Source organism: Thunnus albacares, chromosome 13, assembly GCF_914725855.1.
Source record: "Thunnus albacares chromosome 13, fThuAlb1.1, whole genome shotgun sequence".
Taxonomy (NCBI): domain Eukaryota; kingdom Metazoa; phylum Chordata; class Actinopteri; order Scombriformes; family Scombridae; genus Thunnus; species Thunnus albacares.
Window position 1 is genome coordinate 27,249,881 of NC_058118.1, and position 22,772 is coordinate 27,272,652.

General features: G+C 39.2%; 1 protein-coding gene across 2 annotated transcripts in view; it reads left to right on the forward strand.

The window, feature by feature from the left end:
• vps37d (VPS37D subunit of ESCRT-I) overlaps positions 1-22,772 on the forward strand; it is a 44,095-nt gene that overhangs the window by 15,742 nt on the left and 5,581 nt on the right. For both annotated transcript variants that reach the window (XM_044371566.1, XM_044371565.1), the window contains exon 3: positions 12,052-12,134. In XM_044371566.1, the coding sequence (XP_044227501.1) occupies positions 12,052-12,134 (83 nt within the window). The remainder of the gene's footprint in view (positions 1-12,051; positions 12,135-22,772) is intronic.

Sequence of the window (22,772 nt, forward strand, 5' to 3'; positions counted from 1 at the left end):
CTTAAACATAACCATAAAAAGATATTGTACTGCAAGAGGGGATGTTTTCAGAAAAACAAATGATTCATTACATACGTGAACATTTTGAAGATCTGTTTTGAATAAGCATTTTTCAGCTTGAATTAATTAAAAACGTTTTCTCATGTTTATGAGTCAGCATAATGTTTATTTTAAAACATATTTGCTATTACAAATTAGTCTTATGTAAACTTAATTTTTAAGAGAGAAAAAACACTCTTGAGACACTAAAACTAACTGTTTAAAAAAGTACTTTTTATTCTGTCTTTAGGCATATTTTTCTTATTTTAATGGATAACAGGCCAGATCTTCACAGCATCAAATCACTTTGAGATATTTTTGGCCCAGATACAGTGCTATTTAAAACATCAGAAGAAAGCGTCAGACTTGGTGTCACTACCTATGAATCAAAAAGAAAGACATTAGATATTTGAATCCAAGATCAGGTAGAATTTTTAAAGAGAAGTCACAACTTTAACCATCATGGAAAACCTGAAAACAACGCATGAATTTCACAGCTTTGAAACAACTTAAACACCATTTGTCAACTCTGTAAGCAGAGCAACTTCATGTTTGGCTCCTGGCACCAGTTTAGTCAAACCATTGTCGGTAGACTGTAGCGGGTCGTTTGATGCTATTGAGTGTTTTCAGCTGTTTGACTGCTGCAGTCTACTGACAACGGCTAGACTGCACCTTTTTGTCTATTACAATTCTTCCTTAATCTCCTGTAATCCTCAAGCCAATATGCCTCACAGCAGCATTAAAAGAACATTAAAGTGCAGAAATGGTGTTCTTGTGACAAATAGAACATCAAGTTGAACCTTTACACATTGACCGCACAGTAACTGGGAATCCACCAAGGAAGCGAGATGCGAGCGGCGCGTAGGCGCGTTCTTTCCGCTCAATCCAGACCCCAGACCGCCTCCGACCTTCATTCAGCGTCTCTGTCCGCAGAAGCAGCCATCTGTCAGCAGCAGCTCCTGACCAGCAGCCGGGCAAACTGCCCTCACCAGGCTGACTGACAGCAGAAATTTACTGAACCAAAATAGTTTTCATGTTGGCTACACAGGAAGGAATTGACAGCGTTTGTATTTATTGATTCATTGATTTTATTTCCCCGCCCGCAGTAGCGAGTGAGAGGAATCTGCCTGTAGTGAAACAGATGAGCTCACAGACAGACTGGGAGCCTTGATCAATCAATGTAGATTAAGTTAATAAGTTCAAAATACACACACACACACACACACAGTGGTATATATGTGTGTTTTATGCTTCACTAAACGCAACAGAAATAGACTTAGAGTTTTAAAAAATGCGGGGGTTTTCCGTGAGACTTGCGTGACTTGTGCGTATCTTGGACTCAGTGTGGGTTGATGCATTTAATAAAACGGAAGCGTATCTGTTCCGTGAGGCGCTCGAGTGTGACGGATGTCAAAAACGCTTCTAAAAAAAACGCGTTCTATGTGAATCGGCCGCAAGTGTCTTCACACCCACTTGTTCAGGATAAACTGAGGCCAGCCTCTGAACATACTACTACAGGACTGGACTTGCTATGTCTTATATTCATACTTGCATTTGTGATGTTGGGTGTGTCATCAAAATGGGATTATGAGGCTTGTTTATTTCCATTATAACAGATCTAAGTGAATCTGAACTGTGAGACAAGCCTTTTATGTTCACTTCCTCTGGGAACCCAGCAGACTGAGTCTGTCCGGCACCTCTGTAACCGGAGAACAAAGCCCAAAGCACTTGTAACCAAGCTTTTTATTTGGGACTTTCCATATTCACATTAGAATAACAGCTTTACACCCTTTGACTGAAAGTCAACAAGTCACTTGTGAATTTAAATGGTGTAAAAAAAATCCGAATGCCTGAGTGTTTTTCAGTGTGTTATACTAACTTTGTGTTATAGATTTAGACATTTATGAGGTTGTTTTGCTGCCAGGTCAGGTTCACTTTTTGTGTCTGCAACTTAGCTCAGTGTCCAATAGATATTTAGGAGTTCAGATGAAAAGAGGTGCAGTCGGAGCATTCAAAGAGCAAGTTAAGATGCTGAGGGTCTTACTCCCAGTTGGTAGCACAACAGTAAAGTTTCCTTCTACACAGAGGCAGGGTTTGGTAGATACTGTAGGCTGAGTTCTGCATTTCAATGAATTGGCCATATTACATTACATTACATTCATTTGGCACATGCTTTTGTCTAAAGCCGTTTACAACAAGTGCGTTCAAACCCAATAGGGTCAAGAGTTAGACGTCATCAATCATTCACATTATTAACTAATGTTTAGAAAATCGATTTTTGACATTCGTGAATGGATTCAGAATCTTAGAAGATAAAAATTGTGAATCGATTTTTTTTTTTCCCCACCCACCCCTACCTCACACTACCACACATCACTGGCCAGCGGTGTGGAGGTGAGGAAGGACTCAGAGTTTTAAGTAATCTTTCTAGTTTCCCTGCAACGATTAGTCGATTGGTTGCCAACTATTTCAATAATTGATTAATCATTTTGAGCCATTTTTGAAGAAAACGATGTCTAAATTCTCTGATTCCAGCTTCTCACATGCGATTATTTTCTGGTGTCTTTAGTCCTGTATGACAGTAAACTGAATATCTTTGGGTTGTGGACTGTCAGTCAGGACAAAACCAGACATTTGAGGACGTCACCTCAAGCTTAGGTCAACATTTTTCACCATTTTCTGACATTTTATGGCCCGAACAACTAATCGATTCATCACAAAAAATAGTTGACAGATTGATAATGAAAATCTTAAATTGCAGCCGTACTCTTTAGCCTGCTTTTCTCACTCTTAACTCACACAATTTCTGTCACTTTTCCTGTGAACAATGGAGTGAAACACTATGAATTCTTGTCAGGAGAGACTTTCTGAAAATGTGCTCCATTATCACCACATTTAAACAACGTCACACTTCCCTCCTCTCTCTATGAAGGCCGACTTTTCACTCTGTCTTTGAGTGTAGCCGTCCAGAACAACTGTTAACACTTCACACGTCTACAAACTAGTTCTGATCGAGCATAAACCGACCTAAGGCTTCAGCAAAAGAGCCAAAGTGTAGGGTTTGACTGGTTTGGAGGCAGGAAGGAGCAGCTGGCCGTGGTGGAGAGATACGGGGGGTTTGTTCTGTTTTTTTGAAGTCTTAATGTTGCTTGGCTTGCAAATGTCTTCAAGTCAGTTTACTATTAGAGTCAGTCAGCCCTGAAAGTGTTTTGTTAGCTCAGTTAAACCTGCAGGAAGGCCACCAAAGGATATAAATTCATGACAAATAAAAAGAAGTCCGAAGTGTCTGCTGACCATCATCTGTCAAACAGCCAAGAATTACTGCTGTCATTGAAGATGAGGAGCTCAAAAAGACAAATGGACAGTCTGAGAAACGCTAACTGGTTTTGACCGCCTCCAAGAGTCTGACAGGAGAGAGTGTGAGTGTGTGATTGACACACAAGATACACAGATGTGGGATTTACGTTCTGCTTTAAAGAAAGTATTTCACTTTTACAAGAGAAAACGCGTCTCTTCTCCTTGGATTGATAGTATCTCAAGAACAGGACAAGTATGAAAGTGTATCTTTTAAAACAGGTGCTGGAAAAGCGGTGGGCGTCTTTATATTAGGGACAATATGGTGTTATGCACCAAGGATTGCTGGTGGTCTTGACTGAATGAGTTCAAATCATAGCGGCAACAGTGATTTTTAGAATGACATCAACAAAGAAACTGTATTTATGTTGAACGGTTATGTCTGGCTGATTCCTAATCTGCATAAAAAGGTCAGTATTTGGTCTGTAATCTCTCCAGGGGATCCGATCGCTGGTTCGTGGGTGGGAAGCCAGTTAAGGTTTCTGTCTTCTTCACTGCATTCCTGCTTTTCTTACTGTAATGATAGTCCTTCCTCGACCAACAGTAGAGTTAGCAGTGACTAGAACCAAATTGTTTAAGAACTAGGATATTCCAAATGAGAGGAAAACTAGGAAAAACACTTGTAGACACATGGGTTCTGGCTTCAGACAGCCGTCTTAAAGCCAGCATTAATCTCATGAGCTGCATTGACCGTGGCTGAAAAGGCCGGGGAAAGATCATCAAGCCACAGAAACTCAAACAACAGGGTGTAAGGGGGGGGAAAAAAAAAGATGATCACACTGTTTGATTGGCAGGATACACCACAGTGAGGAGCGCCTGGAAGAGACAGATGGTGGCAGAAACGGAAAGGCTGATCCTGTAGTGCCAGGCAGCATTCAGCCTCAGAGAATCCTGAATGAACTCAAAAAAATACCAAGTTGTTACTCTCACTCTGTAGCGTTTCACGAGAAGCTGTGAAGCTGTTATCACACTTGTTTTGGATACGACACGAAAGCTTCTCAGCTCGCTGTGCTTTGACGTTTGTGTTAGAGAGGACGCACATGAGGCTGGAGTGCCGCAGGGGTGTAATTCACTGCTGAGTCGCTGGCTAATTTTCAAGCCTCGGATACATCCATGCCCTGCAAGGCCCCATCTGTAATACCATGACCTATTTGTGTAAAATCAGATTCCCAACAACCAATCGGTACAGTAGAGTTAGCAGCTTTTTCGGGGGAAAGAATTGTATTCATTATTATCAACCGATGGCATCTCCATGTTTGTGTTGTTTCCAGCTGGCGCCCCATCAGTCACTCTCATTGATATCCAACATGTTACTGGCAGATGATGTTACTGGCAGGTCAGGCATGAAACGTGGCAATGTGTTTTGCTTAAAGGCAAGAATGGATGCTGTAAAGAAAGCCATCCTGCATCCGTGCATACTTAACTGACATTACTGATCATTTATTAATGCATATACAGTAAATCTATCCACTTCCTGATGTGCATTTTTATCAAACATTCCTGTCTCACATCAGAGACTTTTCTGCTGCATTTATCTGTTAATATAACAAATAAAAATGTCTTTATTATGGAAAAGCTATTACGAACAGCCCCGTGTTGACTGTGTTCAAACACAACCGGACATCACGGACGGAGCTGCAATGCTCATGTGATGTCTGGCATTTAGCAAGCGAGACGAGGCAACACAGGAAGTTATGAATGATGCACTAGGTAAGAGGTTATTTTCTACCCGACCTTTTAATGCCATCTCAACAGTCACAATGTAAGCCTACTTGGTGATTTTACATATATAATAAACATATAATGTATTAAATAAGGAATTAGAAAAATATTTATTATGATATAACATATTTATTTTCTCTGGAGAATTATCAGATTAAAGACAGTTCAGTCTTTGGAGCAGGAAAAGTAAATTGGAAAATTATCTATTAGATCATTAAGTTAGATCAAGCATTTTTATACCTATTCATGAGCTAAATCTACTTTGATATCGGCTTATTTGTATTTTTTTTTGTTTGACTTTTTATTAATTTATCTGAACGAAAGGACTTTAGTTTATGTAACGTTTGAACAATGTTTACTTCCATCTGCTGTAAATCCCACCGCCTCCGCTCCAGTAACAAAACAAGTCCTGACAGTCTCGTAGGTAAAACACAAGACATGAGATTCAACCTGTCGTAGGAGTTTAGTGTGAGGCTGTTTTTGTAACTGGGCAGCGACTCTCTTGAATGAGAAACATTTGACTGGTACTGTATATATTTTACTTAATATAAGGAGTATCTGCACACTGAATCAGTTTGTTTCTTGTATCCAGCACCTTTCCTAAGGAGGTCTGTGGATGTGCACGACTGCTTTGTTTCATCACTGTATATACAGTATATTTCTATGTATATACACCAGTAACAATCTTACTTATTTAAAAAAAGGAAAGATAATAACAGATAAGACAAAGCAAACACCACAAGCACATGACAGTCTCCTCTTGAAGGTGTTGCACTTGATTGTACGCATGAAAAGTGAGGGAAGTAATTAAGGCTGCAACTAACAATTATTTTCATTAAGGATTAATCTGACAATTATTTTCTTGATTAATCGACTACTTGTTTGGTCTTTAAAATGTCCAAAGTCTAAGACACAACCTTAAGTTTGTCCCGACCGACTGTATGGAGGAAATAGCGGCGGCGGCCCGATGGCAGCGAGGGATGAGGAGAGCGAAGAGACGACGGAGGAGGCGGGGGAGAGCGAGTCACGGTGCAGGTGCCTCTTTCTCTTTCTCCTCCTCCTTCTCCTCCCTGTTGGCCGCCTCGGTATGGCTCGTGCTGCCGGTGTTTTGTCGGTCTGTGTCCAGCTCATGCTGAAGCAGCAGCAGCAGCTGATGATGATGAAAACAGGGAAGCAGGCACACGGCGCTGGCTCCCGCTGGGAAGAAGCAGCAGTAGCTTCAAATATTATACAAATATTTGAATACTGATTTTGCCATTCAAATAACATGGCAACAAACAAAGCTTCAAAGCTTTCGGTACAAGACTCCACTGTGGGCTCTGATTAATTGTGAATGCCATTTTTAACAATTTTAAATAATAATAATCATTCATTGCAGCCCTAAAAGCAACCCGTACCTTTGATAGTGTGTGTTAGATGCAGTTTGTTGTAGGTTGTAAGGTTTCTCACAGCGAGCACTTAGGGGCTAGATCACGTAAGAAGTAGCAGAGCCACTAAACTACTGATTACAGCTTCTGTCTGCAGTCTGAGACGTGTTAATTTATTTCTCCTGGACTTGTATCTCAGTGTTTACGGGATCTCTTGTAGCCTCAGCAGGGCCTATTAATATGTTGACATCAGCTGTTTGCTGAAAGGTTGCTGCTTAGCCCGCACAGTGTGTTCACGCCAAATGTCACATCAATCAGGGTTTCCTGCAGCACAAGTCCTCCAAGAACAAGATGTAGGTTTTGACTCCACATCGTCTCAGATCACTGTCGAAGGATTTTAACGCTGACTCTAAACCAGACCTGACCGGGCGTCGTGACAGTCGGAGCTTCTGGGGAATTGATGCTTGACAGTCCATTTGATTCTGTTGTTGTGGGAACAGGCTCTTCAACTTTTAATGAGTACAGATCTCCCGCAGCACAACAGCGTGATCTTTAGAAACATGTTTGTTTTGGTTGGTGTAATCTGGTCAAGGCTGAGGAATATGAGCACAGAAACAGAAGAGACAGAAAACAACTCCAGTTTACTTAAATATTGTACATTAGAAGACATATCTAATCCCTCTTGTTCATCTTATTAAATTAATCATGTTCTTCAAAGGAATATGTTTCTGATCAAACTGTGAAATTCCAACATATCTGGATCAATCCACATATATATATATATATATATATATATATATATATATATATATATATATATATATAAATATTAGGGCTGCAATTAATGATTCTTTTGTTATTAATTAAACCGTCAAGTATCTTTTGTAGAAATGCTGTGAAATAGTGTTAACTGTTTTCCAGAATCCAATCTGACGTCCTCAGATTTCACTTTTTGTGCGACCAACAGTTTAAAAGCCCAAAATATTCAATGTACAATGATATTAGTCACAGATAACCCCAACAATTTACACTGATGTACAAATGTTAATGTTGCATTGTTCCCTACAAATAAATGAATGAATGAAAATCACAGAAAAACAAAGTCACTGATTACCACATTAATCATATAAAAAAGGTATCATTTTCCTTGATGGGTAGATTAGAGAAGTACCACATGAAAAGAGGAACTTTTCTTAACTATGTTCAGCTTCATGTGACACCGAAACTTATTATTTACACAGCTTCAATTTGTGTTGCTCTTTTTATTTATTTATTTATGTCTCTTTTTAATATGTTTTTGCAGGTTGTATGATTTGAAATCCAATAAAACGTCAGTCGCAAAAAAGAGAAAACTAGTAAATCCTCACATTCGAAAACTGGAATTTGGATTTGATTCATCAAGCAAATGAGATTAATCTACAATATACTAATCTACACTATTAAGTTGCTTTTTTTTTATTTATCAAGCTCTTGAGAAATCCATCTCTTCCTCACTACGGTGGAGGTGAACGGGATTTCATTTATGTAGGAGAGATGACAGAAACGTCTCCTTCCAGAAACGGGTTCGCTGTTATTCGAGGTTAATCCTCTGAAACAGCAGTTTTCATGGTGACTATTTCTTCAGTTGAAAAAAAAAAAAAAAAAACTAGTTCCAATAAAAATACTTTTTACAGGCAGATTTCTGAAAACCTGAGCAAATAAATTATATGCGTGGACAGATGCCACGAGGGGTAAGTGGGAAAGTATGTTACCCATAATTTTGGAGGACTGACCGTTAAGCAGCAGGGCCAACAGGACGCCGTGTCAGTTAGTCCATCTGTCCGTCTGTATGTCCATCCTTCTGTTCATCCAGCTGTTCCTAAAGATGTTAATTCTAGATTATTTTGTTGTTTTTTTCTAATCTTGTTTTCCCATCAGCTCAGAAATCTCCCTTGATGAGCACTCTGTTGTTTTGGCGAGGTATCTTGATTTTTACATGAAATTTGCTGCGGATATTCGTGATCTCCATGGAGGGAAAACTGAGGATAAATCTGTCATCGTGCTTTTTTTCCTTCCAAAACTTTTGTTCCGTGGCATTGAATAACCATCGAGGCTTCTAGAGGGGCCACTAGAGGGGCTGTACACTTTTTAGTCTTGCTGAACAATAAGAGTAGGAAGTAATCCTTCAATGTTATGTTTTTGAAGTTAATGAGAATGATCAACTTTATTTATACAGTACATTCCTTTCCAACAAAACTGATTTAAAAATGAAAAAAAAACCACACAAATAAATAAATAAAATCACTGTAAAGCTTTTTCTGAAAAGTGATTTAAGAGCAAAGACTGAACTCCTCAGGAAAGTTACTCCAGAGTCAGGGAGCCCTGACAGCAAAAGATCTTTTCATCTTTTTTGTGTTTGAGTCTAAATCTTTGGAATAATAATAAAAAAAAAAAAAAACAAGACAACAGTCGGTGCAGTTCTCTCACAGCAGCTGAAAGCAGTGTTTCTCATCTTTACAGCATCTGCAGTATGACTACCTCGACTCCCCATCATCTCATAACAGCTCCCTGACGAAATGTGTTACTCCACCAGTGACACCATTCACTTGTTAGCGCGGCGCTGCATAACATTGGCCTCCAGGTCCACCCCCCCCCCACCCCCCGCCCCTGTCGCTCTCCACCTCCTAAAATGTAGGTCACATACAGCTGCTGTAGGAGTATTTGTTTGCCTGGCTGTCACCTCTCATTACACCCCCCCCCCCTCCCTCCCTCATTTGCAACATCTGAAGTGTGGGGTCACGAGCGAGGCCGCTCCTTAATGCTTGTGTTTTACTCCGCCGGAGTCGACGGCGGCCTAAAACTTGGCGTTAGATTATTAATGCTGAGGGGAAGGCGTTATAGAGAGCAGAACGTACTCTGCGGCATCAAAGAAAGAGGTTTGTCGAAGCCGTAATGTTTTTCTGCTGTTCTTTTTTAAAAGTGAATTTTATCGTCTAAAGATCTGAGTGCATGATTTGACTGCCAAACTGCATTACCATACTTCAGTGACAAGCAGGGAACATTTAACAAGATGGTCTTGACTGGAAATGCAAGGCATACAAAAGTGCCTGCACACATTGTCCATTTTTCCCCCCTCTATCTGTCTAGATAGGGGGTGGAGATTTTCCTCTGGGGGGGGGGGGGGGGGGGGGGGGGGTGGGTGGGCTTAGAGGTATTAGAGTCATTACTGTGACCTTTATTTGCCCCCCAGTCTCTACTGAACCCTGTCTGACTTGTTGGGGGGGGTGGATGGGGAGGGGGAGGGGTTAGCGTGGCTGTCACAGTGTCTCTCGGAGGGACAAGAGACACTTTCCAGTCAGCTGGGTCAAGCCTGCTCATAATGATGACCAACAGCAACGCCCAGGAGGCCAACACATGCTGTGTGTGTGTGTGTGTGACAGAACCACACTTTTACATATTTATCAGGCCGGCCATGCCCTTTTCTGCTTGTATCTGATGGTTGTCGGTGGTAACGATTCACTTTAAATCCCCTTATGTAGCGTTTATAAGCAGTATTGAAACATTTGATGGTCTATAAGACGCTATAATATAGTTGTAAGCAGATATAAGGACACTTCAAGCTGAAACCACCAGAAATCCCATCAAAAGCCAGATCTTAAAGGATTAAATCCATTTTTATTACAACTTTAAGGTTTATTTTTGTAGTTTTGGCCATCTTTTCCCTCAGTGATAATGACATACTTGCCAAGTTTAATATTCCCAGATCTTTTTTTGGGGGGGGCGTTTTATGTCTTTGTTAGATGGCCAACAGTAGAGAGGAAATGAGAGGAGACAGAGACAGACGGGGAACGACATGCAACAAAGATCCCTGTCCTGATCTGAGACGTTGTGGTTCATGGTTGCCGCCCTGATCTTAGATATTTATCATTTTCATTAGAAAGAAAGAGTTTTTAAGTTAACATATGCCATGTCCTTAGGAGATATTCTTAAATAAGGAAGATTTGTTAGTGCAGTTCAAGGCTCTGAGGATTTCCTTAAAGGGTCTTTCAACTTTTTTTTTTTTTTTTTACAACTTTGGTCACATTTTTATAGTTGAATGTCTATTGCTTATAAAAACATTGCCCTTTGCCAAGTGAACTGCTTACATCTGAGAGAGTAATGACATCATTAAAAGACGTCAAACGGCTCATCATAGAAGTTGTAAGCAAACCTCGAGGTTAGACAAACATGTTTAGAAGACAAACTATCTGTTGGAAACAGTCATCACAGTTTATAAACCGACTTCCTGGTCCGACTTTAAACCTGCCGTACTTTTGCCACGTTTATGTCACATGGTAGGTACTGTAATTACCAGTCTCCAGCTCCTTCCTATCCCCCCCATCTACAGTTATTTAAAGTCATAACTCTGACTGGGAAACAGATGTTTGTGAAAGATCCAATATCTGATTTTGCATCAAATAATAGGAAAATGCCTAAACAAAGAGCAAGCATGAACGTATTATTTATGTGCTCACATGTTTCCTGTGAAACGAGGGATTATAAGCGTTTTAGGTGATCTGTCGGTTTGTTTACAGCCCGTCTGACTGCTTGTGTTTCTTGCCCTGACTCAGGCGTAGCGGTGTTACGTGTTTCCAGATCTCAGCAAATACTTTCTTGTTTGCAGTCATCCTATTAGAAACGATGACCAAAACTATTAAGACAATAAAACCCAGAATTATCCTTTAAGGAAATCCTCAGAGCCTCGAAATGCACTTACAGTCTTACCTATTTAAGTAAGATTAGTCATCATAACTGACGGAAATTATGATCAAAGCTACAGCTGTAATTATCCTTTTAAAGAAAAACTGTGAGCTTTCAGTTTTCATTTATTCACTCTGTGTCTTCTTCAAGCTTCAACAGTTTGTATTAAAATATCTTGACAGTCATCACTTCACTGCGTTCTTGTTCTTGATATAACGCTGATATGAGCCACTCTGAATGTTCTGTGGCAGATTATATCTGATGAAGGCTCTTAGTGAGCTGCTGCCCACATCCTTTAGTCAAAGCTTCCTGCATTTTTTATTGTATTGACATAGACATGAATAATTCAAATATGACATGAGTATGTGCACATGAACCTCTCAGGGATTCTTTAGGAGGGGGGGGGGGGGTGTCAAGAAGAGCTTGGAAGAAGTAATTAAAAGATTTATCCACAATTATTGTTTTGTTCTATAGATTTATTGAGTGTAAACGGGAGAAATGAGAAGATCTAAATGTAGTATCTTAGAAAGTATCACAAGCAGATGGCAAAAATGAGACTGAAGAGATGGATTTCAGTTTCGTGGTCAAACCGAAGTAAGACCAGCTTCTTTAAATAGCTCAAAGTTTAATATTTACAGTCCCTGTTTTCCCTTTTTTCTGGCCAAAAACTGTCCACCCCATCACCGCCATCTCCTCATCAGCACATACCCTGAAGGCTCTTTGTGATTCGGAAAGTAATTTTCTCTGCCGCGGTTTCTCGGTTACTGGATTTCCCTTCCAACTCCAGTGAAGTCATACCTCATCTTCCTCCCTCCGCATATGCATCACTGATGTTTCTTTGTCGTTGCAGAGAGCCGTGGCCTGAAGCACAGCCTGCAGACAGCGCAGAACCTCCTGCAGGAAGAGGTGGCTCGTGCAGAAGAGCATTCAGAGGTAAAACCTTCTTGTTCTCGCCGAGAATCAAACACAAGACGTTTATCGCTATGGTGCACCGGCGTGTGTGTATGATTCTTGGAAAGCATTTGTGTAATCTGATTACTAAAGGCATTAGATGTTTATACTGCGCATACAGTCAACATCCAACATCTGAGAGCAACTTAACACACTTCCATCATACGGAAATCCCCGTACATACTGTTGATGTTTCCTGTCAATCCTGCAGTCATTTTTACAGTATCGTGGATTTTTGAAACACAACTTCTTACTTCCTCTTCTCTGCATCTTGCTACTAGATGTTAATATTCAAGTGTTGAGCAGTTGAGCGTCACTTTGTGATTAACTAAAAGTTAGATACAGGTAGGCTTATGTAACAGGGGACTATATTAGCCTCAAGGTTTATATGGCTGATTATAATGACAGCCTACAGTCTCTGCGTTGTGTTGTGATGATGATGATGATGATGGTGGACTAACGGCTGACAGTAGCATCAGTTGACTCCAACGAAGACACCCAGACAGCTGATGTTTGTTTATTGCTTACAAGCCCGGTCTCAGTAAAACTGTTTAACATAAATAAAATCATAATGGAAGGAAACTTACAATACTAATAAATGATTTCTTTGAAGAAGCTTAATAACCGTTAAATAACAAATTACAGGGCCGACGGTCGAACCTCGACCAGGATCAAAAACTCACTATATTACAGATTATTGATACAGATGAATCAGTTCACATAGATAATCACTCTGAATGTCAATATCATTATAATCAGGTCAGCTATACATTATTATTTACAGGTTTCCATTTAACAGTCACACACTCATCTGGTCTGACTTGTTTCCACGGTGATGCTTTATAGCTGCATCGTTACCTTGGATACTATGTAGCCAAGTATTAGATATGAAATATAAAGATAACAGCATAAAATAATGAAAATAACACAAATATGTACACCTTACAACTATTAAATAAAGGTAAAATTACTGACAAAAATGCACAATTAATGTATTCAATGTAACATGCAAGAGGCAGATGTTACACTTACACTCAGGATTTTAGCTGCTTCAGAGTTGGAGGATGTGTATCAGGGACAAATTACTGGCGTCCGATCAGTGCTTCTGTAAACCATCTGACATTCGAGAGATGTTTAAAAGCATTTTTAACAGCTGGGAGATCTCAGCGGTGACACACTCGGGCTCGAACTGCAGGTGATTCATATGATCTGTAGCTTGAGAATGTGATGACGGTGACGTTCTCAACAGTAAGCTCGGTACAAAACCTGTAAGTTCATATTAACGTGTCGGCTGACAGTCGCCCGTAGGCTTGTATTGTATAACTCATCACCAAAAAAAAAAAGCAGAGTTTCTTTGACATGCATGTACTGACACGACAATTGCGAACACACAGGCAGCACACACATATGTTGAAACCTATTTTTCACCATTCTGTCTTAAATCATGATAAAAAGCAATCAGCAGGCTTTGTTGTATGTGTGTGTGTGCTGTAGATATTTTTGGACAAAGATAACAGCGTCTCTATCGTATTGTTTCTGTTGTAATATTGTTTATTTTTAACTTAATTTATTTTTCTCTGAGAGAAAATCGTCATAATCACCTGCTCAGTCAGCTCGTGGGGATTATACTCTGTAAGGATTTCTCACAGGCTGAGTGCGAAACACTCACACGTTCTTGCAGTCGATAATAAAATGAAAGCGAATCATTTATGGAGGACACAGTTTACTCACATTGTGTGGGAACCGAAATTAAAACACCCACTCACAGTAATGGGAGCGTTTATTCAATCAATCAGTCAAACTTTATTTGTTTAACACCTTTCATACAAGTGAGAGACATTCAAAGTGCTTCACAGATGACTGACAACTCAATGATAAGACAGGAAATGCCAAAGCAATTAGAGACACAAAAAATGGAAGAAAAACCAATAAAAGAGATTTTTTTTTAAACAGGATGTAACTGTTAACAGGGTGTAATTGCAAAGTCCAGCTGAATTTATAATAATAGCATGTTTTTCTCTGTAACACGCTATATATAGACATGTTTTGCAAAGACCATGCTCTGCACTCTCTTGAGAAACCAGATGAACTACAGAGAAAAACCACAAACTTCAAACAATGATGATCTTTATTTGTCTACCAATTTTCAAAACACTGTCACAAAGCGCTTCACTAAAACAAACAAAAAAAATAATACAGCAAAAATGATTGACACTATACAAAGTAGAAGTTATAAGTGACATGCCACATAAAGACCAATTAATGCCGAAAAGAGATTTAAAGGAAGTCACAGAGTCTGACGGCCTTGACAGCAAACGCACCGTCTTCTTCAGTTTGAAATCTCTATCGGAGGACTGTTAGTAGAGTTTTGTTGCTGGATCTGAGGTTGAATGCAGGTAAATATGGGCCCAAAAGCTCACAAATGTATGCTGGAGACGGACCGTGGAGTAAAACCTTTTAAAGTCAATTCTAAAATCAACTGGGAGCCGATGCAACAAGGATTAAAAGGGGATTCACTAGTTTTCTATTCTCCTCGTCTTCATCGACAACGTTTTTTTTTTTTTTGTTTTGCATCATTCTTGCATAGTGAAGGCACATCTGAAGCCGGTTTGCAGACTAGATAGCTACTACTAGTCAGTTTTGAGCATGTTGAACAGCTTAAAAACCTACCTGCAAATATCAACATCACTCAGTTTAGATGCTAAACGCTGCTAACAACACGCCGCCTGTGCTCAGCATGTAAGCTACAGTTAAACATCCTGCGCTCTCAGAGGCTCGGGAGGTTAAAGGAGCATTTCTGATCCATCTCCAAAGACCATTTTTCTCTCACTGAATATGAAAATCACTTCAGGGTTTCCCACACATTCATTTATTCGTGGCAGCCCGGCACAATAAAACTTTGCCCTATATACTCCCAAACAGACGCGGACGCACCTGCAGTGACTTGTCTCTCTCCCCCCCCCCCCCCCCCCCCCCCCCCCCCCCCCCCCCCCCCCCTCCGCTGCACACAAACAGCCTCCTCTGAGCTTTTACCCTGCAGTCATGTCTCACCATCTACACTCGAGAGGCGCGGCCGCGATATCTCCACTTAAAACCGTAAACACTTAAAGATAGATTATGTGTCTATAAGGCTTTGTAAAGTGCCGACTGCAATAGACTGTCAAAACAAGGGACATGGTGCATTTAGGTGCACCTCGTAAACTCTATACTCAAATGGCCAGACATGGATGGTTGTTTAAACAAGAAACTTTCTCTTTTTTTTTTCTTTTACTGCAGCATTTTTAATAATTAGCTGCTAAAATCACAACAACAACAATATCTCATTCATTCAAAAATTCTATCAAATCCTCCCCAAGCCGCTACAACCACAAATACAATCTGATTCTGTGAGAAACGCTGCTGCAAAAGCAGTTGACATTTGTGATTTCAGTTGGATTTAAAAATATATAATCATGTTTTATCACTTTGCAGAGCTGCAACGAATAGTCGACATAAAATCAATCACAAAATCTTTTGTTTATCAGTCGTTTTAGTCCTTTCTCAAGCAAAACTGCCAAACATTCACAGACCAGATGATTAAATGTTTAATCAAGATAATAATTGGCGGATTAATTGAGAATGAAAATAATTATAAGTTGCAGCCCTTATCTTTTTTCAGGAATATTTCTGGAATGCGCTGTGTGAACATTAAACTCATAAAAGTAAACATGGAGAACATCCTTGTTGGAATTAGTCCGTTATGTTTGAACACATCATTTATCTTTTGTCTTTATGGTATGCACCACATACAAAATATTATAAACTGACTTAAACCTCTCACCTCTAAGATGCAGTCTGGCTGCTTGTTTGAAACCCTGCATGTTCTTTTGGCTTTTAATGGAGACGGTGAGAGGAGTCTTACTCAGTGATGAAACCCACAGCGCTGCTCCAGGCTGGGATTGATCCGCGCGGCGCACCTCCCCCCCACCTCACACGGCTCCAATCGATGCCTCCATGGATCGGTCGTTAACGCGGCCGTCGACTGATTGATTAAACAACACCCACCGCAAGCAAAGCAGCCTCGCTGAATGAAAACACCTCAGCTACATTTGTTTATGAGACGGACATATCTGTAAATATTTGGCACAGCTGTTATTTTCGACATTCTTAATCTGTTTGGTTAAATAACTTGAGATAATTAGAGGATACAGAATAACAGTCTCTTATGACTGCATGCTGAAGATGTTGCATATTCACCAAATCTCATCATGAAAGAATCCTTATGATGAATTACATCCCTCTGTGTGTAGGTGTTTATGTAGGTTTAAGCAAAGCTCTGTTTGTCTGTTTGTTTGTTTATTTAGATCCTCATTCACAACCGTTGTTCTCGGGGGTCGACACAAGAATTTTATAAAGTCTCACAATTACGTGATAACCATGATGATGCTGCATGCGACCAGCAAAACATGACAAACATGGTATACATACAGTGTAACCTCACATACAACATAAAGAGACAAGCTTTGATTTAAAATTAAACCAGCGTGTGTTATTCCATCAATGCCCTAATGCATCAATATTATCATAACATCAAAGATTATAGTGTGAATGTAGTAGTGCCAACCTTTATCCAAAAGGCTGGTCCATTATTTTGGGGGTTTTTTTGATGTTTTTATGTCATTCTGTAGCTTCCCAGTAGTGTTTCATATGTATTCAAATCCAAACATTCAAATTTTGGTTGAAGGAAATGCCAATTTCCCAAAAACCCCTCCCATGTGACATGTAGCTTTCTGCATGCTTACATTATTACACATAAACTGATATGAACCGCCTAGCAGGGACGCACTGATACGGCTTTTTCAGTCCTGATACCGATACCTGGGCTGATAGCGAGTACCCATCAGATACCAGAGTTGAAGAGACTGGGGTTGTTCTTTTATATTGTAAGGCAACATCAGGCTTCACTTAAACTTTATGACTTTATTTATTAAACTAACGGTATCCGATACCAGATTGGCCCACTGCCACCGATACCCGATCCAGCTATTTGAATCAGTATTGGACCGAAATCCAATATCGGTATGGGTGCATCTCTGCCTCCTAGCCTGTCTGGCCAGTAGCCACAGAGACGGACCGAGCGCTCGCTGTTGCTGCTGCTCAAAGTTTAAAAAATGATAAACTCTGAGCATTCCTCCCGCCAGTAAATGGCTCCGGATCAGAGCAGAATCCGGTGTGACTGGCGGGTGTTATTCATCCCGAAGCTCCGGTTCTCTCTCCTCCAGAGCTCCCGGCGGCACTCAGCAGCTGTCTGTCCCTCGGCTCCGTCTGGTGCGTCTATAAACATCTCACACACTCAGACTCAGTGCTGCAATATCACATGTAGTATATGTGGACAGTAACCCAGGCAGTGCTTTGTGCTAACAGCTGATGTTTCTGATGTGAGGTCGTAATAAATACAGTAATCTGTTTTGAACTTCCAGCCAGGAAAGATTAACATGCATGGCAACAATATTAGATTGTAATCCACAGTGAAGAACCATGCAGGCTTATTCTATTTTGTACAATATATTCCTTCAGATTACCTGCAGAAGCTCTTGATCATACTGCTGGACAATAATCAAGATCTGAATGTCCTGCGTCACTGTATCTAAACATTTCAGACACTTTTTGATTTCCCATGCTAGTCACCATGTTGTTTATGTGTTTTTTTTTCCATGATGATTTATTGTTTTAAGACGATTCCAAGGAGCCTGGCTTCAGCTTGTGAGTGTGTTCGTAGTCATGAATCTGTACAAAGATATCTCTCTAATGTCTCTGTAACTATCTCCTCTGATCTCAGTCGTTCCAGATTAAGCCTCGAGACCGTCATTATTGGTTCAGTGGAAAAAACATCTTGATTTTCATGATAGTTCTGCAGCAGCACTCACACCAAACACAAAACGTCTCTCAGAACTCAGATGTTTTCACAGTAGTGTGACCGTGAAAATGTGGAAAAGTGTTTGTTGGTTTTTTTTTTGTCCTCTTGGCCTCTGCCTTTGATGCGTCTCGGCCGACAGCTTCTTCTTCTGTGGCCTTCAGTCAAACGAGCATCTTTTATACGGAAGATTCCTTTTCAACTTGTTTTTGTCTCCTGTGCTGGTATAAATCAATCATTATATTCATTATGAAACTGACAGAAAGGTTGTTCACAGTTTAACAGTGACAAGGTGAAAAATCAACGAAAAAATAATTGCATTTTCTCCGCTATAACTAAATAAAAATGCTACTTTTGGACAAACATGACCAAGTTTAATGGCATTTTCATCTATGAGTCAAAATAAAACGACAGTATCAGAAAAGAACAAATTGGACAATTGATCGACGTGACTGCAGAATATCTTCTCAGTTAATAGATTAATTGTTTTGTCTGTTAAGTCGGAGGTTCAGACGGGAACCTGCTGGCGGTTCCCATGTCTGTTGTGGAGAAATCCCGAGCGTTGGTCGACACCTCATGTAGAAGAAAATGTGGAGGAGCCTTGATGTCTCATGCTGAGAATATTTATTGAACAAACAGCCAAGTGGAGAAACAGTAAACATCAAGGCACAAGGAACAGCACTTTACCCGTGTTAGTTCAGGTCACGTCGCATGGATCTTCGCAATCACCCATCTGTGTTGTCTAGGGAGTCTTGGGCCATCTTCCTGACCTTGGTTACCGGGGCGACGCCGGTTCACTCCTTATCAGAGTGTCTCCTGCTCTCTCCCCAAACATTCAGATAGCTGCGTATCCAAGGAGAGGAAGTAACTCTCTCTGTAAGACTTTATGTTGCTTACTCTATGACCTCAAGGCCCATTCTTGACCCAGTATAACCCCATTTGTAACCACTAAAAGATGGAAAATCCCATATCGATGTGGAGGTGTAAGACTAAAGGAGACGGAGACTTCGGGTATCTTCTTTTAAATCACTTCTGAAAACACTTTTTCAATCAAAAGGTTTTGAATAACCTCTTTATAAATCGCTTTTTGTCTTTAATATTACTTCTGAAATGTGTTTTTATTGTAAGCCTTTTTATAACCTTATTTAATTTGGGTAAATTTGTTTGCACATATGTATTTATTTGTGTATTTTTCAGATTCTTTTTCATTTTGTCCTTGTAAGCTCTCTCAATCCCTTCAACTAACTTTTAATATCTGGTTTTGATAAATAAACTTTACTATTATAATTAAATGTCAGAATACTGCCAAAAGTTCACATATTGAAATTAAATGGTACAAGAACAAATGTTTAGTTTATTAGCATATAGGCTTTTTAAAAGCAGCAAATGTTCTTCTCTTATATTTGAGAAGCTGAGAATGTGACTGTAAGAAACGTGGAATGATTTATCGATTGTCTTTCTTTTATCAGTTAATTGACTACTGGTTTTTGCTCTAATTGCCGTTTATTCTCCTCCATAAAAACGTCAATTAAAGAAGTTAAAATCAGTAAAAGACTGCAGAGTGAAAAGTGGAAAATTTATCTAAATGAGTTTCTTCTTGGACACAAGAAGAAAGTAGAGTGTTACCACGACTGAAGACTCCTCATGAAGCTTCCAGGTTAAGAAAAAATCCAGTTTTTCGGTGTATCGTCGTACATTTTTAATGACACAAACACACTATCCTGAAAGTTTAATTACAGATTCAGCTGTGGCTTTCCTCTTCATTTTTATCTCTATTTTCTCTCAGAAATCTGTGCAAAATTGCCAAGTATTAACATCACTCTGCAGTGTTTGTTTTCTCCAGATGAAATTAAATTGGCTTTGCGTGTAACAGCTGTTGTGTATTGGCAGTGCGGCTAATAAGGCCCATTCATTCGCTGCCACTTAAAGTTATTTAATGGCGCCCATGCCAGATGGAGGACCCTGCCAGTCACAGTGAGAGGAGACGTTATAAACCAGAAACTCCAGCAGTCACATGACATGGTTTACTAGTGACAAGTGCCTGTTAACGGAGGGGCGGCCAACGAGACTCTGTGAGAATTTACACTGCAACAAACATCTGTTTTAACATGTGGTCTCAGATTGAAAGCTTTCAAGGCTGATTTTTCTTAAAGGATGGAAATATTCTGGACTTTTCACCCAAACCAATGATGAACTGATCTACTTACAAGTGTTGTGTGTGTATCCAAACCTTCATATATCTTATTCCTCTGTGCCGTAGACCTAAAAGAATACGTTAAAAACACGTCAGTGAGCCACATTGTTGCACTGGGTGACTTGTTCCTACATTATTAAGAAGACGGGCACCGTAGTTAATTTATCAATCACACATAAACCATCCAGCTGCCATAAAACTAAAGCACCAAATGTGTATTAATCCACCACTGAAAATAGTCCCCAACAAATGCAGTACAGTATTTCCTCCTCAGTTACATTTACTAAAAAACTACAGTACTCTGCTGTTTTAAGGTGTTATTTTGCCTTTTTAAAAATGAAAGTAATGTATTCATTTCTTCTCAGTGTTCAGTATTGTTGGTTTTGGTCTTTCATAGAAATTCTTGATAATATGAAAATTAGAGAATAAAACCATCCTCATCCTTTAAATCAAGTAAAGTCAACCTATGTTTGTCATCAAAAGATTCTAGATGTGAGTATTAGTATCTTTAAGAAAAGTAGGTTTTATTACTGATTCATTGACATCATGAGACAACAGGTCAGCCTGTTAACGCTGCATCAGTCAGCGCAGAAGAAACGAGGTCAATGAGAGAAATCAGGTCACATGGTGCATCGTGGAGAACGCATGAAACAGTCTATTAAGCAATTAGTCAATCAACAGTAAATTCAATAACAACTATTAGGGCTGAATGATTTTGAAAAAAATATCTAATTGTGATTATTTTGACTGATTGCAGCTGCAATAACGATATGATTTGCGATAGTAGAGAGAATCATTTTTACATTATTATTCTAATTTTAATTTAAAAACATTATATAATGTGTAACGTGTAGGACAAGGACGTCTCCGCAGCACCACAATATTTAATAAAATAATATTTTGACACGTATTTTGCATTTAACAAATATTGCGCCCCCTGCGATTTGAAAATTGCAGTCGGCCATATTGCGATTTTGATAAAAATTTCAATTTAATTGTTTAATTAAATTATTATTTTTTAAATTTAAATAATTAAATTAATTAATTTAATTGTTGTGATGAGCGTTTGTCATTATTTTCTGGCATTTTCGAATGCCTAGACCTAATGATTAATTATGAAAATAATCTGCAGATTAATCTGTAATTAATATAATCAATAGTTGCAGCCCTTCATCAAACTGCATCAGATAAACAAACATCACTTCAATCAGCTGTTTCTTCTCCTCTGATTTATTGATGAAAATGCTGTTAAACTTGGTTCTAGTTTTGCTTTTCTTTTTTGCATTTTTATTGATTTATAACAGAGAATTTTTTCATCACTATGTCAACAAAATGTAAACTTTAGCATATTTTTCATCTTTTATTCATGTTGTTTGATACCAAACTGAATATTTGTGGATTTCTACTGTCGGTCGGACAAAACAAAACTACTCACTGTGGTGTTCTTTTGGTGTTTTTCACAGTATCCAAACATTTTAATTGATAATGAAAATAATTCTGAGTTGCAACCCGAGATTCATTTATATCAGCTGAACAAATGAGATGTTAATCCGTTCAGTCTTCTCTGATATTTTTCATTCTGTCTTGATTCATTGATGAAAATGCCATTAAACTCATTCATAGTTTTGCCCTAAATTTGCATTTTTATTTAATTATAGCAGAGAAATATTCATCAGTTTGCCAACAAAATGCATCCTGATTAACAACTTATTATTTCTCTGTGTTTCACCTTCTCCAGACATTTACCACTGATTGCCTTCAATGTTTTTATTCACAGAAAGCAGATGTTTGACACATCCGGAAAACATGTTTTCTCTTTTCACATTATGGAAATAAGAGAAACCCAACTGGCTCTTTTTATTTTCTGCAGGAGAATAATGATCATTTGTCCTTCTATGCACACAGTTATCTAGTTTTCTAAAAGGGTTGTTGTTCATGGACAAACAGACTCACATGCACTGCAGTAACCTGGTCACTGTTCTGTTTTTTGGGAACATTTGAACTGACAGCACAGTTAGGAGACGAGGTCTGCAGCGACAGTGTTTTATCCTTACGATGCAAATGTGTCGAGGTTTTTTGACAAAGAGCTTTGAGTCAGTTTGAGTTTGAGTCTGACTTTGAATTAAGTGAAACGCAAGGATGCAGAGCTGAATGTAATGATCTTTCCTTTCATCTCAGCACATTGATATCACCGAGATACCTTCCCCTGTCTGAACTCGTTGCTATGCGCAGGCTTTTTTTTTTTTTTTTTTTTTTTTTTTTTTTGTAAAAACCTGGTTGGAAACACAGATACACGTATACATGACCATGAAATCAGCTTCCACCTGCAGAAATGTGGCCGTGTTAACAAGGTTTCTTTAATCCTTCATCCCGATTATGAAAACCTCATTTACATGACGTCTGAGAAATCAGGTTACTGCAGAGAGCCGACAGCCTCCTGGTTACTGTCGTGCATGTAAACAGACTTGAGTTAAAGCCACATGAAGTCACTATATCTTTGGGTGCAGAACTTACCGCTCCGTGCTTATGTGAA